The sequence below is a fragment of the Schistocerca gregaria genome, chromosome X, assembly GCF_023897955.1.
Source record: "Schistocerca gregaria isolate iqSchGreg1 chromosome X, iqSchGreg1.2, whole genome shotgun sequence".
NCBI lineage: Eukaryota > Metazoa > Arthropoda > Insecta > Orthoptera > Acrididae > Schistocerca > Schistocerca gregaria.
The window spans coordinates 153,337,478-153,355,635 of record NC_064931.1 but is presented as its reverse complement, the minus strand read 5'-3'; the positions used below and the strand labels follow the sequence as shown (position 1 = coordinate 153,355,635).

Below are 18,158 nucleotides of genomic sequence, written 5' to 3'. Positions count from 1 at the left end.
CCTCCTCCCTCACTCGCCACGTGGGGTTATTCCCACCTCCACAGTCACTGACACGAATAATGTTTCGTTCCTGCCGTAAAGAGGTGAAACTACGTGACTGTCATACAGAAACTGTTGAATTGTTTTAAAAACGGTGGAAACAATGCGGACAAATTTATTAAATTTTTCCCATCCGTCAACAAATGGGACACCTATCCAACACAAAAGTTACTAATACTTAATTCCAGAAAATTGTATCGTACACTTCTGATATGCGAATAGTGTCAGCTATTTTATACATATGTAATCCCCACATCGTTCCTCTACGCTCTGTAAAGATGCATGGGACTTCATTTCTTTTTTCCCAATCTCGTATCATCAGATACCCCCTTTCTCCATGTCTTAATCTATGGTTGCATTTTTGTGACGCCCTTCAAAAGTTCTATCTTCAAGGGAACTAAATCCACATTCAAAAATAGTCTTATTTTTCCTATTGTTTAAGTTCGACTGCCCATTTCTTAGCTGTTGAGAATGAAAGAATAGACCCTTCTAACAATACCACCACTTGCAAAGTAGGTTAGAAATCAGATTAATAATGTTATTCACGCAGCATATGTTCGCTTTATCGGGCAAAAACAAAGTTATTGACTGTGGATGGTATCGTGAGAATGGAAATAATAAAGTCACTGTAAAAAAGTCAGTAATTTTGGCACTTATCTTGAATGGATTCCCACGTAGATTTAGTCGAAGTTGTTATGGCTCATCTTGTTGATTCTATGGTGATTCCACTTTGACTGCTAGAAGGTCCAGATCTGTATTTTAGCAATATTTGAAGACCTAACAAATGCGTTTTTCAGGAAATTCTAAATGATCAAACAATCCCAGATCAGAATAATGGTATGGTAGAAATAATTTTTGACTTGGTGTTTACGATACACATTTTTATTAAACTTCTTGTAAATTCACATATACTTCTTGTTAATTGTCAAATCATCAAGAAAACGGTTTTGTATCGATCTTCATTTATTTAATTCCCACTTTAACCAAACACAAGACTTGACTGTTCTTTTACAAAACGGTATAACAACTTAACTTCTGCAAAGTGAACCAAAGACTGCTCTGTGCACATTCGCGCTAAAACGGTTACAAGTAAGTCAAAGATTATAACAGTCTTACATAAATGAATACACACAAGAACCATATCACTGTAATGTGTCGATACATCGGCGTACCTATACATTAATTAAACCAAATGTGAATATTGTCACAAAAATATGTCTGTTACTTCGCATAAAAGTAGTACGATATTACTGGTATCGAGAACTGGGGTTGGAGTACCATAATGGTCACGTAAATAAAGAACCATTACACCCTTCATAAACTTTCACCAACACTGGATGAACGTCCATTGGCAATAAACTGACTCAAACTAGCAATAAACCGTGTAAAACAATGTATTTTGTGACTTCACAGTATTCCATTGTATTCAGTTGAGCAAAATTCTCTTAAAGTACTTTAAAGAGCTATATAAACTAAATGAGTCTTCCGATCAAGTTGTCGGTTAATTTTAGTTATTGTGGAACGTGTAGCAATACACCATCGCTACCATCTCTGTACCGATAAACGATGTCTGTGTTAGAGCAGAATTTTCATCTTACCCACACTAACTATTCTATTACATGTTTAAAACTTTTCGTTTTTATTGTGATCCGTTCCCACGTGATACCCATTACGTACTTATTCCAGAATGAGATTTTTACTCTGTAGCGGAGTATGCGCTGATATGAAACTTCCTGGCAGATTAAAACTGTGTGCCGGACCGAGACTCTAACTCGGGACCATTGCCTTTCGCGGGCAAGTGCTCTGCCAACTGAGCTACCCAAGCACGACTCACGCCCCGTCCTCACAGCTTTACTTCTGCCAGTACCTGGTCTCCTACCTTCGCTGAAGAGCTTCTGTAAGTTTGGAAGGTAGGAGACGAGGTCTCGAGTTCGAGTCTCGGTCCGGCACACAGTTTTAATTTGCCAGGAAGTTTCAGGTACCTATTGTCTTTAATGTAACTCGCCTGGTCGTTAAGTCTCTTTTGACGTTCAATTATCATCAGTTTTTTCCGCACCCTCGCCCACATGTGCTTCACTGTTTTGATGTTAACTTTCCCTCTTCCCGGCTCATTTGGTTGTCGATTAACAGGCTTGATTTCCTCTTTTCGTCCTATCCAGTCTAGATTTTCTGCTTTATCACTTCACTTAGACTTGAATCTACAGTCTCAGTCTAAAAAGAGAACCTCACACAAGTACGAGCTAATACGACAAATTCTTGAGTTCTGCTCGAGTATTCGCAACTCTTATTAAGTAGACCTGACAGCAAGCGTCGAAGCTACTAAAGAGACGCTCTGCCATGGTCGTAACAAGTTAGCTTGTTCGACAGGAAAGTGTAGCAGAGAAGCTCAGTGAAGTTCAATAAGAATCTTTCTGCAGAAAGGTGACATTATTAACTCAAACCATATTAGTCAAATTTAGAAAACCAATATTCGAGGAAATCTGAGCAACACTTCTGCTGTCTCTGTCGTACATCTTGCTTTGCGACCAGGAGGCTAAGTCAAGAGAGGTTGGGGCACACGCGGAGAGGTACAATCATGTTTCCTTCGTTCCGTAGGTGAATAGAATGAGGAAGAGAGTTGTTAACGTGGGTAAGAACAATCCTCCACTACGCACAGTGGAGTGACTCACAAATTATTTATTTAGAAGTTAGACCACGTCATTGCACCATCAACGTTTGCCTTTGACATGCAGTACTTGTAACGAGAATTATTCTTGCCAGACTGCTGTCGTGTATGTGGCGTGCCTCGGCGACGATCGGGCTTGTTTCTCTGGCGGTGTCTACTATCTCCTCCCCTGACCTTCCGTACTCCACATTTTACGAATCCATTAGGTTTGTGATTAACTTTCATCTAGACAGACTCGCTGTCTTTATTCAGGCGGATATCTACGCCCTCTCTTGCAACTGACCATTAATAGATAAGACCATGAGTTAGAACTGTAGCATTGCTAAAATGAACCTTATCCCCCCTTTTATCGGATTTCATTTCTCGGCTGCAAATTTCGGAAGACTTTTGGTTCTTTGCACAGTCCTCAGGTTTTAAGCTAATAGTCATGCAGTTAATACCAAAAGCAAATGATATGTTATTAGTTTTGAGAGATGTAAGTCGTATGCCGCCATTTGTAGAACATAGCATTGCTTAAGTGTTAGCTTAACACATTGCAGGCGGATTCCGAGTTTACTTTGGTTTCGAGTGACACCCGTTGAGGATGGATCTTGACATGACTGGCGTTTTCTGCTCGCTGTCCGTAAACGTCGTCTGCTGTGACATATTTTAATCACTTAATCTGTCTAGATATTTACGACAGTAGTCGATACATCATGTATTTTTTGCTTATTTAGAATTTTGATTGTATTTTTATATTTCAAATATTTACTACCTTCTTCTAAAAGTTTCTCCCGCTTTTACTGATTGCTGTGTTGAGAAAATGGTAGGGAATACCCGAATCTGAAATATTTTCGAAGGTCTTTGACATTGAGTATTCATACACTACTGGCCATTAAAATTGCTACACCACGAAGATGACGTGCTACAGACGTGAAATTTAACCGACAGGGAGAAGATGCTGTGATATGCAAATGATCAGCTTTTGAGAGCATTCACACAAGGTTGCCGCCGGTGGCGACGCCTACATGAGGAAAGTTTCCAACCGATTTCTCATACAGAAACAGCTGTTGACCGGCGTTGCCTGGTGACACTTTGTTGTAATGTCTCGCGTAAGGAGGACAAATGCGTACCACCACGTTTCCGACTTTGATAAAGGTCGGATTGCACCCTATCGCGATTACGGTTTATCGTATCGCGACATTGCTGCTCGCGTGGGTCGAGATCCAATTACTGTTAGCAGAATATGGAATCGATGGATTCAGGAGGGTAATACGGAACACCGTGCTGGATCTGAACGGCCTCGTATCACTAGCAGTCGAGATGAAAAGCATCTTATCCGCGTGGCTGTAACGGATCGTGCAGCCACGTCTCGATCCCTGAGTCAACAGATGGGGACGTTTGCAAGACAACAACGATCTGCACGAACAGTTGGACGACGTTTGCAGCAGCATGGAGTATCAGCTCGGAGACCATGGGTGCGGTTACCCTTGACGCTGCATCACAGACAGGAGCGCCTGCGATGGTGTATTCAACGATGAACCTGGGTGCACGAATGGCAAAACGTCATTTTTTGGACGAATCCATGTTCTGTCTACAGCATCATGATGGTCACATCCGTGTTTGGCGACATCACGGTGAACGCACATTTGAAGCGTGTATTCGTCATCGACATACTAGCGTATCACCTGACGTGATGGTATGGGGTGCTACTGGTTACACGTCTCTGTCACCTCTTGTTCGCATTGACGGCACTTTGAACAGTGGACGTTACATTTCAGATGTGTTACGACCCATGGCTCTACCCTTCATTCGATCCCTGCGAAACCCTATATATCAGCAGGATAATGCACGACCGCATGTTGCAGGTCCTGTACGGGCCTTTCTGGATACAGAAAATGTTCGACTGCTGCCCTAGTCAGCACATTCTCCAGATCTCTCACCAATTGAAAACGTTTGGTCTATGGTGGCCGAGCAACTGGCTCGTCACAATACGCCAGTCACTACTGTTGATGAACTGTGGTATCGTGTTGAAGCTGCATGGGCAGCTGTACCTGTACACGCCATGCAAACTCTGTTTGACTCAATTCCGAGGCGTATCAAGGCCGTTATTACGGCCAGAGGTGGTTGTTCTAGGTACTGATTTCTCTGGATCTATGCACCCAAATTGCATGAATTGTAATCACATACCAGTAGTAGTATAATATATTTGTGCAATGAGTACCCGTTTATCATCTGCATTTCTTCTTGGTGTAGTAATTTTAATGGACAGTACTGTATGTTCCTAGTCGTGGTTAAGATCCGGATAAAAGTGTGAATGATAGTTTTTGTGTTTCTGAGGCCGATTCTTGTGCCAGTGACTATGTTGGATGTTTTAAAAAACGTAAAGTAGTAAGTTTTCTGACAATGGCGATGAAGATCATTCTTTGTAATAACAGTTTGCAAACGGCGCCCGAGTCTCACTCCGGAACTGGCTATGCTATTGAAAGAATGAGTCTCGAACCCCGTCTCAAATGTCTCGAGTGCCGATCTTCCCGGAATGCGACCAATGTTGGTAACGTTGTTGAGCTGAAGAGGTGTGCAACTGGTCGTTCATTGCCTTCAGACTGTGCACGAAATCTGCTAAAGTTACAGGTAGCTGTTCCCTTTTCTTCCTGTGTATAGCCATCTCTCTTTAAAAAATCGCATAAAAATACCATTTAAGTTTATTCCAACTCTTCACGAAAGTTAGCACTGTATTAGAAAAATATATGTTACCTAAGTCATCTGACTCCCTGTCTATGGAATGTTGAAGTCTGAACAAGATAAATACAAAAAAGAGAGGAAACGTTCTAAAATATAAACTGTACTGTCATATGTGGCCAAGATAAAAAGTTCAGGTTGGTATATTGTGGTGTAGCAGGAACTCATCCACAATAAAGAAATCGATGCAAAAAGTCATTTGGCTTGTTTTGTGACTAAGCATAGGTACAAAATTTGTTGCGTTTTCTTGTTTTCGTACGGGTTACAAATTAATGTATATCAAGCGTCAACTGGATCTGCGGCATAGATTTGATTATATGGCTTTTTAAAAGTGTCTAGTTGAGTGCGTCCTTGTGTGTGTTTACTTCATATGGGTCTAATGGAATATTGCACCGTGATAAAACGCATTGTTTGGGACGGCTTGTAACCTACCTTAGTGCTGACACACATGGCCCTCTGCATCCGGTGACGCCTATGGTCTGAGGACGACACGGCAGCCGGTCGGAACCATTTGGCTGTCAAGGCCTGTCCGGACGGTGTTTGTTTGCTTGTTTGCTCAATAACCTACCTTTAATCATCCAAAGTGGTTAGAGGCTTATAAGGAGTCTGTTCCATAACTTCAGAGTTAAAAAGAGAGTTGAACAAAATTCAAAAATAGTCGTACCTTATATGAAACTGATCCACTCCAAGGACGTCGCAAAACTGCATCACAGCAGTAAAGTGCACAGTATGAAATTAAAGGGTCGGTGCATAATTTTTTTGTTACAATTGACGCCAAATGCCTGTAATGCCTGTTTGACAAAATAGTACAGTACATTCAATGTTAAGTAAAATAAAGCTACGGGCAAAATATGTGTCGTATTTGTGAGACACTGTCAAAAAGAAATGTAAAAACTAATTTTGCACTAGAGGCCGAACCGCACAATATCCCCCCGAGAGGAAGGGAGGGAGACTGTTGTGGTCTGTAGTGGGTTTCTGGACACCACTGAGGTCTACGGCGGGACGAAGCCTCTCCGTCGTTTCTAGCTCCCTGGTTTAATACACAATGCACACACATGAAAGGTAAGCAGTGGTTGGGAAGGGAGTGAAACAGGGTTGTAGCCTCTCCCCGATGTTATTCAATCTGTATGTTGAGCAAGCAGTAAAGGAAACAAAAGAGAAATTCTGAGTAGGAATTGAAATACATGGAGAAAAAATAAAAACTTTGAGGTTCGCCGATGACACTGTAATTCAGTCAGAGACAGAAAAGGACTTGGAAGAGCAGTTGAACGGAATGGACAGTGTCTTGACAGGACGATATAAGATGAACATGAACAAAAGCAAAACGAGAATAATGAAATGTAGTCGCATTAAGTCGGGTGATGCTGCGGGGATTAGATTAGGAAAGGAGACGCTTAAAGTAGTAAATGAGTTTTGCTATTTGGGCAGCAAAATAGCTGATGATGGTCGAAGTAGAGAGGATATAAAATGTAGACTGGCGATGACAAGGAAAGCGTTTCTGAAGAAGAGAAATTTGTTAACATCGAGTATAGATTTAAGTGTCAGGAAGTCGTTTCTGAAAGTATTTGTATGGAGTGTAGCCATGTATGGAAGTGAAAGGATGACGATAAATAGTTTAGACAAGGAGAGAACAGTGGCTTTCAAAATGTGGTGCTACAGAAGAATGCTGAAGATTAGATGGGTAGATCACATAACTAACAAGGAGGTATTGAATATAATTGGAGAGAAGAGAAATTTGTGGCACCACTTGACTAGAAGAAGGGATCGGTTGCTAGGACATATTCTGAGGCATCAAGGGATCCCCAACTTAGTATTGGAGGGCAGCGTGGAGGGTAAAGTCGTAGAGAGAGACCAAGAGATGAATACACTAAGCAGATTCAGAAGGCTGTAGGTGGCAGTAGGTACTGGGAGATGAAGCAGATTGCACAGGTCAGTGTAGCATGGAGAGCTGCATCAAACCAGTCTCTGGACTGAAGACCACAACAACAACACACACACATATGTAGGTTACACATGTTCCATGGTAAAGGACCTTCTTTTTTTTTTTCAAACTGCAAGATAGTGCATGGCCGACGACGTATGACTTCAATGTCAACAAGTTGTACTAATACTTCTAAAAATATATAGCCTTTTACCCACCATAAAATTCTGTAGCTGAAGAATTAACAATATCTTCCAAATAGCTTTAATATGTCATACAGCACTTAAATGTGTGGAATGCGAAATATTTACAGATGATACGTAAAACACAATGTAACGTCTAACATTAAAAATGTATAAAATGGCAGAGACTGCTCTTGGCGGTCTCTAGTGCGTATTTCTTCTTGTTATTTTAAAAGCAGTCACTAGACTGATGTATCGACCAAGAAACATGACGTGTTCCTGGGTACATCATTCTCTACGTACAGCACTCTACCCTACAGTTAATAGGATACACTGATGTGGTCAGTAGACTGACGCAGACGTTGGTATCCATCAGATGTTTGATTCAGCTCAATATTGTGTAGTTATTACTATTTCATTTTCATGAAAATACTTTAAATGTCAAAAAATATGAATTAAAAAAATTCCAATATGACATACAAAAACTGCTATATGACTAGACATAAATAGTCACTTTCAGAGGAAATTTTAAGCTCGTATGCTTCCCAGAGTTGTAAGTTCATTATTAAAGTATTATAAAAAGTTGTACTTTATAGCGAATTTTCTTTGGATGCAGATTTGCTACAACGTAAACCCTTTAAAGTACAAAGTTTGGCTCTAACGTTATGGTTTGGGACAACTGATATATAAAGTGCTTACTTGTCAAAACAGACCTAGAAACAGTGTCCCATAGTTACAATTGGGTGTGTCTTGTGGGTAGTACACAAGGGACTATTGGGTATATACAGAATAAAAATTTCAATTAGATTTTTTATTTTTACTACAAATATACACATACAAAGTATAAAAAAAGAACAATATAAAAATGAAAATGAAATGGTTATTGTATACATTCGTATAGCTGATCGTACATAGTATGCTGCCTTTCCACAAGATGAATGTAAGTATCGTGATGCTGATTAAGGCACAGCGCACAAGAGCGGTTTGTCCTGTGGAGCGCCATTCTGTTAGGTTGCCAAATTTAGGTAGTGTTGACGAACAGGTTTGGAATTAATGTTGCCAAAAATCGCTAATGGAATAGATGAACAATGCTGGGAAATAACATACATGTTTTCACAAGTCTCAGATAGTTTAGTATACATTTTAACAGCTATATGCTAGAATATTTCTGCCGAAATTGTTTGAAAATAATACAGTCAATAGTTCTGAGAGAGATACTACAAACGCACGTGAGTGTTCAAGACTGTCAGCCCAAAACTCCAGAAAATACTTGTATTTTCGTTGTGTGAAAATCTCCGCCGTACGGGAAAACCACTTTCAGGTACCGAAGGGTGAAGAAGGACATTATTCTGAGTGTCGACACATTCAGCTTCACACAGAGTGCGCCGACAGTGGAAAAATTCCGACGCACACGAGAAACGTGTAGCAGTATCGTCTGAACATTCGTATAGACGAGTTATTATTTACTGTTTTGTGTAATAATTGGAGAACTTTCAGCAAAATTATTAATGCAAACTAAATAACCGTTAACATCCAACCATCTTTCCATCCTAAACACGAAACGTCGCGCCCTCTATTGTCTTACAAAGGATTCTTCTGCAGCAGCCGGTTTCAGAGCTGTGTACGAGTTTGAGAATAAATAAAGAATTATTTGGCATTCGTAATAGCGTCTTCGATGTCTATGTGTGTTATGTGGCAAATGCAAATTGTAACTTACTAGCCAATTACCTTTTACATAACCTTGAGACATTTTAGTGAGGACTTGCCAAATTATGTTCCAGGTCTGAATTCAGAAGCAGATAAATCAGGTCTAAAAGTTAAAAATCAATAAATTTCACTATCATTCAACCTGCTAATCAATGCATTTTTTTCTTTTATATATCTACCGGAAATTGTTCATGATTTCATACACTTGTTTTAAAAGCAATTTTTTTAGTACCCCTAATAATGCCACAGGTTAAAAAATATTTTGCAGACTGAATAAATTGGCGGAATACATTTTAATTCTTAATATTTGGGTATATTATTACTGTTTATCCCTAAACTTCAGCACTGTTCTGATCCATGTGAATTCATGTTTCTTGCACTGCCTGCGAAATGTAGGAATCTTGTTTCGAGTCCTAATCAGGCACACAGTTTTCAGGTATTTCGTATGACATGTTGAGAATACAAGCTGCGACATCGTCACAAATAAAAACAGTGATCCAGGAAGTGTAGAATTAGTTTCTTCTATTCCATTCTTAGATCACCGTGTTAACTTGCATAGAGTCCATTAGATATATCTTTTATTTCGGCATGCTGCTCCATCACCCATTTGTTTCATTGACTCTTCTCTGTTTTTATAATTTATTTCATTAACTATGTGAACTTACGAAGTGATTGGCACAATAGTTTGTGGTCCTCTTCTTGACGCGACGTTTCGAGAGGCACGATGGGCCATAGCCTATTTGTGGCAATTAGATATAAATACGTCATTTCTTCCACTGGGATTCAACTATAACAACACGAAGTGTTAATCTGGAACGACGTGGCTGCCAGCACTGTACAACAAGTATTTTATGGTCTTCCGCGGTACTAGCAGTTTCAGTAATTTGTTTCTTAGAGCTAGCAGATATTGTTACCACAGATAGGTGGTAACATGTACATACTTTGGACTGCGAGAAACCTTAATTTATCTATGGCAGTCATTTAGTCTTGAGTGCTGAGTCCCATTGATAATCAAGGACACCCTTTGTCACATTCATGATACACTTTGAGAACATAAAACGTTCTCCCGTGCTCCCGAGAGTGAACGTTAAATGGAAACAGAAGTCTTTGTTTTCTTCCAGTGAGTTAAATGTGATTACTTCGGAAAAATGTGAGTTCTGAAGAAGCTCCTATTTTCAAACAATGTTTCTCCACTGTGTTCACATGTATTTGTGTTTCACTCGGCTTAAAACTGGGCGTAACAATAACAACATGAGACAGTAAACATAAATTAGTATTTTTTAAGACAGTGAAATGGTCAGTGATAATCAGTACGGAATAGCATTCCGAACCAGGTTCAACTAAAACCATTCCGTATTGAGAAGTTGCGATTTTAACCACGGAGGAAACGGAGTTGGTAGCTGCTCGTGTCAAAATACAAACAAATGTACCTTCTTTTCGATTTGTTAACGGAAAAAAGTTATCTGTAAACGATAATCATTATATAGGATTTCGTAAACATTAGACGGGTAAATATTTGTCATGTCGTTCAATTTGTGGGCTGACAATCTACAGTTACAGAGTCTTCGCTACCTTCTTTTGAACAGTCTAATTTGCCTGCATTTCATACAGTTATTGAATCAAATGAGAAATTACCTACATTAAATGGAAGCTGAAGAATACGAGATGGATAAGCGTATTTTAAATTCTTGTAGCATTTTTTTAATATCACGTTTAATCATACAGTCTTCCGGTACTTATTAATGAAATTAATGGGACTATGGAAGCGATTAATGACCGCCCACGCACGCAAACAAACACTGTTGTGCTACCAGATAACGAACAATTATTATAATATATGAAATAAGATGTTGCGAATAGAACAAAAAGTGAACTACTGAAAAATGACGAGGCTTATATAATCTTGAAGACTGATGTTGATATGACGATGAATTCCATGACGTATGCACTGTGCCCTGAAATGAAGTCGAAAAAAAAATATTTTAAGGGCACGTCCAGTATATGAAAAGTTGGTGGAACTGGAGAGGTGAGGAGAAGCGAAAGGGTGGAACGTGGTTTCTATTGTATGTCGTATGAGTGTTCCACCGTGAGGTAGTGATGGATAAGCTGCAGGCAACGGCTGAACTGAATGCTCCCGCAGGTTCAGAAGCACCTGACGTTATGCCACCAGTCGCACTGCTCCGTCAGCTCGTTGAAGGCTGTACCGCGAGGACACAGGAACGAATCCCGCCGTCCGTCCCTCTGGCACACGTGAAAGCCCTGCAACAACAAACATTTCATCACCACGTGTGAAAAAATCACAATGTACAGGGTGATCAAAAAGTCAGTATAAATTTGAAAACTTAATAACCCACGGAATAATGTAGATATGAGGTAAAAATTGACACACATGCTTGGAATGACATGCGGTTTTATTAGAACAAAAAAAAGTTCACAAAATGTCAGACAGATGAGGCTGGACAGCAAGTAACTGCTACCGTGCCCGGTGAGAGGTACGCCGATGTGTTACAGAATCGCATCATCCCCAGCCTGGCTGATAAACACCTGCTGGAACGTACGATGTTGATGCAGGATGGCGCTCCACCCCATATTGCTAGACGGGTCAAAGATCTCTTGCGCGCGTCGTTGGGTGATGATCGTGTGCTCAGCAGCCACTTTCGTCTTGCTTGGCCTCCCAGGTCCCCAGGCCTCAGTCCGTGCGATTATTGGCTTTGGGGTTACCTGAAGTCGCAAGTGTATTGTGATCGACTGACGTCTCTAGGGATGCTCAAAGACAACATCCAACGTCAATGCCTCACTCCGGACATGCTTCACAGTGCTGTTCACAACATGATTCCTCGACTAAAGCCATTGTTGATGAATGGTGGTGGACATATTGAGCATTTCCTGTAAAGAACATCATCTTTGCTTTGTCTTACTTTGTTATGCTAATTATTGCTGTTCTGATCAGATGAAGCGCCATCTGTCGGACATTTTGTGAACTTTTGTATTTTTTTGGTTCTAATAAAACCCCATGTCATTCCAAGCACGTGTGTCAATTTGTACCTCTCTATATACCTTATTCCGTGATTTATTCAGTTTTCCAATTTATACTGACTTTTTGATCACCTTGTACTTCCCCTAGGCGACTGAACTGTTGACACATGTACATCTACATCTATATGGATACTCTGCAAATCACATTTAAGTGCCTGGCACAATGTTAATCGAACCACTTTCAAAATAATTCTCTATTATTTTAATCTCTAACAACGCGCGGAAAACACGAACAAACACATCTTTCCGTGTGAGCTCTGATCTCCGTTATTTTATTATCATGATCGTTTCTCCCTATGTAGGTAAAATCAACAAAGTATTTTCTCATTGGGAGGAGAAAGTTGGTGATTGAAATTCCGAAATAAGACTCCACTGCAACGAAAAACGCCTTCGTTTTAATTATGTCCACCCCAAATCCTGTATCATGTCAGTGACACACTCTCCCCTTTCTTTCTTTCTCGGACCCATGTCCCACTCCAACACGGGGTCGGCTGTGTTATGACGGATTTGGCAGTGTTAATGGCAGAGGGTGGCCGGATGCCCTTCCTGCCGCCACCCCAAACCCCCCCCCCCCCCCCCCCCGGGATGGAAGTAGTGTACCCCAGCTGTTTGCGTCTAGTGTAAGTCATGAAATAGTGTGAACGTTTTCAAATGTCTGTGAGTCGTGTAACTGAGGCGGAACTTGGGGATCATCCCGGTATTCACCTAGCGGGATGTGGAAAACCACCTAAAAACCACATCCAAGCTGGCCGATATATCGGCCCTCGTCGTTAATCCGCCGGACGGATTCGATCCGGGGCCAGCGCGCCCACCCATGTCCATGAAGCAGCGCATTAGCGCTCTAGGCTACTCTGGCAGGTCAGTGACACAGTCTCCCTTATTTCGTGATAATACAAAACCTGCTGCTCTTCTTTGAACTTTCTCGATATACTCTGTTAATTCTGTCTGTCAGGGATTCCAGACCACGCAGGATTGCTCCAAAAGAGGAAGAACAAGCGTAGTGTAGACAGTCTCTTTATTGAATCTGTTACATTTTCTAAGTGCCCTGCCAGTAAAACGCAGTCTTTTGTTTGCCTTCTCCACAACATTTTCTGTGTGTTCTTTTCAATTTAAGTTGTTCATAAATGTAATTACTAGGTATTTACTTGAATTTGTGGTCTTTAGATTTATCGTGGTCCGAAGTTCAACGGACTCCTTTTAGCACTCATGTGGATGACCTCATACTTTTCCTTATTTATGGTCAATTGCCAATTCTTGAACTATAAAGATATATTTTCTAAATCATTTTGCAATTTATTTCGGTCTTCTGATTACTTTACTAAACGATAAACGACAGCATCATCTGCATACAACCTAAGACGGCTGTTCAGACTGTCTCCTAAATCGTTTATATAGACAAGGAACAGCAGAAGGCCCATACCACCACCTTGGGGAAAGCCAGAAATCACTTCCGTTTTACTCGATGACTTTCCGCCAGTTAGTGCGAACTGTGATCTCTCTGACAGGAAGTCACGAATCCAGTCACATAACTTAGACGATATTCCATAAGTACGTATTTCACTACAGGCCGCTTGTGTGGTACAGCGTCAAAAGCCTTCTGGAAATACAGAAATACCGAATCAGTTTAAAATACCTTGTCAATAGTACTCAACACTTAGTGTGCGTAAAGAGCTAGTTGTGTTTCACAAGAACAATGTTTTCTAAATCCTTGTTAAATGTGTGTCAGTAGACCGTTCTCTTAGAAGTAATTCATAACGTTCGAATAAAATATACGCTCCAAAATCCTGCTACTTACCGACGTTAATAATATGAATCTGTAATTTAGTGGTTTACTTCTACTACTTTTCTTGAATATTTGTGTGACCTGTGCAACTTTCCAGTCCTCGGGTACGGACCTTTCGTCGAGCGAGCTGTTGTATATTATGGTTAAGTATGAGCTATTGCATCAGCACACTCTGAAACAAACCTAATTTGTATACAGTCTGGACCAGAAGACTTGCTTTTATTAAATGATTTAAGTTGCTTCACTACTCCGAGGATATCTGCTTCTAAGTTACGTATGTTGGCAGCTGTTCTTGATTCGAATTCTGGAATATTTACTTCGTCTTCTTTGATGAAGGAATTTCGGAAGGCTGTAATTAGTAGCTCTGCTTTTGGCAGCACTGTCGTCGGTAGCATTTCCATTGTTGTCGAGCAGAGAAGGCATTGGTTGTCTCATGCCGCTAGTATACTTTACATCACTTTGAATTTTGGCCAGGTTTCGAGACAAGTGTGGAAACTATTATAAGCATCGCGCATTGCTGTCTGTGCTAAATTTAGAACTTCTGTAAGACTGCCAGTCTCAAGCGTTCTCTCACGCTATAGAAGCTTTACATTTTTACTATCAAAATAAAGAACTCTGATGGTCTGGTGGTAAAGTGCGTACCTGGAAACCAAAATGTCATGGAATCGAATACTGGTCGGAGCACGGAATATTTGAGTACGCCTTGGACCTAGCCGCACCTCTCAACGATATGGAGATTCGCCAGGAACGACTCATGGTGCAGATTCCACGTTAAACGGTACGTCCCGCATCGTCGGAAAGATAACATGGGAAGGTTAGGAACACGTAAGCGGCGAAGTGGATCCATAACGGGGGTTTCCGTTGGAGGTGACTGCCTGTAAGTATTACGCTGTAATTTCTCCTACGAGGGAAGCTGTGCCCAAAAGTAAAAATGTAAGTAGAGTTTAGTCGTAAACAAATATTGATTGATATGTTTTAAAAGATTGTAAAACCGAGGAATCAGGTCTTGGTTTACTCATTTTGCACTAAAATAGTGATAGTATGTTCTTGAGATTGCGCAGTACGGCTCTGTATATTTCAATGGTAGAGTGAATTTGACACTAAACTTTCTCGGACAGATGGAGAAAATATTGTCTGCTTCACAGAACTTTTCATCAACTGATGATAAAGGTGCTGACTATTTTTCAATACGGTTTGAAAACTAAAAATTTTTGTAGGCACTGTGGCAGAAATTAGCACAAGTCATTCATCTTTGTCAGACAAAAATAACGGAATATACGAGGCGAGATTTTTAAGTAAGGTCCGTTTTGTTGTATACACAAGTAGTTCGCGCGCATGGCGCAACGAGCGCTTGCATCGTGTACCGGCATGCCTCTGGAACAACTGTGCTCAGTTTCAGCTCTGTAGCTAACCTCTATGGTTCTGTTCTGTGCTTTCAAAATGTTTAAGACAGCTCAGCTCGCCTGTCGAGTGAGAGGTTTGGTCAGTGATACGGTTTTTGTCAGCAAGGAAACTGTCTGCTGCAGAAATTCATCGATAGATTTGCGAAGTGTACTATGATACTGTTATGAGTGAAAGCAAAGTGCGTAAGTGGGTACGAGAATTCAAAGATGGCCGTGAAAACGTCCATGATTAGTACCGCTCCGGACTCCCTTCTTTGATTACAGACGATTTGGTGGCTTCAGTTGAAGTGAGGATTCGTGAGAACAGGCGCTTCACAATAGCAGGTCTCTCAAACGAATTTCATGACGTGTCGAGATCAGTGATTTACAACAATGTTTCTGAACACCTAGAGTTTAGGAGACAGTGCTCCTGTTGGGTCCTGAAACTCCCAACAGAGGACCACAAAAACCAAAGATTTGAGTGTGCGTTGAAGTTCTTGACAAATTATCATGAAGAAGGTGATCGCTTCTTGAGTCAGATTGTAACTGGAGACGAAATATGGGTTTCGCATATCACGCTCGAATCGAAGCAGCAGAGCATGGAATGGACACACACACACACACACACACACACACACACACACACATACACACACTCGCCAGTAAAGGTGAACGCCGAACAGACCTGGCCCAGGGCAATATCATGGCGTCAGTGTTTTGGGATAGGCATGGTGTTTTGTTGGTCGACTTCATGCAACGAGGAACCACTATCAATGCAGAAGCATACTGCCAAACCCTCAGAAAGCTACCCAGAGCGATTAAAAACAGAAGACACAGCATGCTGACAAAGGGAATTGTCCTTCTCCATGACAATGCAAGCCCTCACACTGCAGGTCAGACCCGCGATTTATTGGACTGTTTTGGGTGGGATGTTTTAGACCACCCACCCTACAGTCCGAGCAATTACCATCTGTTCCTCCACCTCAAACACCACCTCAGTGGCAACCGTTACAATGACGACGACGACGTGAAAACAGGAGTGTACTCTTGGTTATTTGAGCAGGTGGCAAGTTTTTATGAAGAGGTTATTTTAAAAATGATTGAGAGGTATGATATTTGTGTCAACAAACGTGACAACTATGTCGAAAAATAGTGAAGTATGTACTTTCCGAAAATAAACTTACTTTTTTGAAAGAACCTTTCGTTGTGTACTTACGTTGAAATGGACCTTATTTTAGAAACATGCCTCATATAACAAGGTGAGAGCTACACTTTCTTTGTGACTCAGAGTGCTTAAACGACAACATGTTAACTTTTGAACACAAGTGGATTAAGACTATAAAGTGTTGTGCAAAATTTAAGGATGAATGTCAACTGTTGCATGATGTCCCACTGCCAACTAAGGCACACAGAGTGACAAGTATTGAACTGTATGAAATGAAATCGTCATAACATCTGAACAGCTTGCGTTAGGACGTTCAAACTGCACGGTAGGCTGCGGGGTATGATGGAAATTATTATACGCATGTTTTCGTTTAGCCCACCTTCATTAAGCAGTGTGACAGGCCGCAGGATGCATACACGCGTGCTCCAACTGCTTTTTTCGGGGGAGGAACTACTATCCTTTCTTTCAGAGCATCGGGTACACAAGTCATTACCAGCAGCTTCAGTGGCGTCTTTGAAAATGTCCCAATAGCACTTGTACAACTCTGCTCCAAGACCATCAGACCTTCATCTACGTCTACATACATACTCCGCAATCCACCATACGGTGCGTGGCGGAGGGTACCTCGTACGACAAGTAGCATCTTCTCTCCCTGTTACACTCCCAAACCAAACGAGGGAAAAATGACTGCCTATATGCCTCTGTACGAGCCCTCTCTTACCTTATCTTTGTGGTCTTTCCGCGAAAGTTGGCGGCAGTAAAATTGTACTGCAGTCAGCCTCAAACGCTGGTTCTCTAAATTTCCTCAGTAGCGATTCACGAAAAGAACGCCTCCTTTCCTCCAGAGACTCCCACCGGCGTTCCTGAAGCATTTCCGTAACACTCACGTGATGATCAAACCTACCAGTAACAAACCTAGGGCCGGCCGGAGTGGCCGTGCGGTTCTAAGCGCTGCAGTCTGGAGCCGAGCGACCGCTACGGTCGCAGGTTCGAATCCTGCCTCGGGCATGGATGTGTGTGATGTTCTTAGGTTATTGAGGTTTAATTAGTTCTAAGTTATAGGCGACTGATGACCTCAGAAGTGAAGTCGCATAGTGCTCAGAGCCATTCGAACCATTTTGAACAAATCTAGCAGCCTGCCTCTGAATTTCTTCTATGTCCTCCCTCAAACCGACCTGATAGGGATCCCAAACGCTAGAGCAGTACTCAAGTATATGTCGTATTAGTGTTTTATAAGCGGTCTCCTTTACAGATGAACCACATCTTCCCAAAAGTCTACCAATGAACCGAAGACGACTATCCGCCTTCCCCACAACTGTCATTACATTCTTGTTCCACTTCATATCTCTCTGCAATGTTAGGCCCAAATATTTAATCGACGTGACTGTGTCAAGCGCTACACTACTAATGGAGTATTCAAACATTATGGGATTCTTTTTCCTATTCATCTGCATTAATTTACGTTTATCTGTATTTAGAGTTAGCTGCCATTCATTACACCGATCACAAATCCTTTCCAAGTCATCTTGTATCCTTCTACAGTCACTCAACGACGAC

The 18,158-nt window shown here is 41.2% G+C and overlaps 1 protein-coding gene across 1 annotated transcript in view; it reads right to left on the bottom strand.

The window, feature by feature from the left end:
• Window positions 1-8,323: 8,323 nt before the first annotated feature.
• LOC126299413 (uncharacterized) overlaps window positions 8,324-18,158 on the bottom strand; it is a 376,709-nt gene continuing 366,874 nt past the window's right edge. The window contains exon 5 of the mRNA XM_049991307.1: window positions 8,324-11,494. Coding sequence (XP_049847264.1) covers window positions 11,378-11,494 — 117 coding nt within the window. The 3' untranslated portion in view covers window positions 8,324-11,377. The remainder of the gene's footprint in view (window positions 11,495-18,158) is intronic.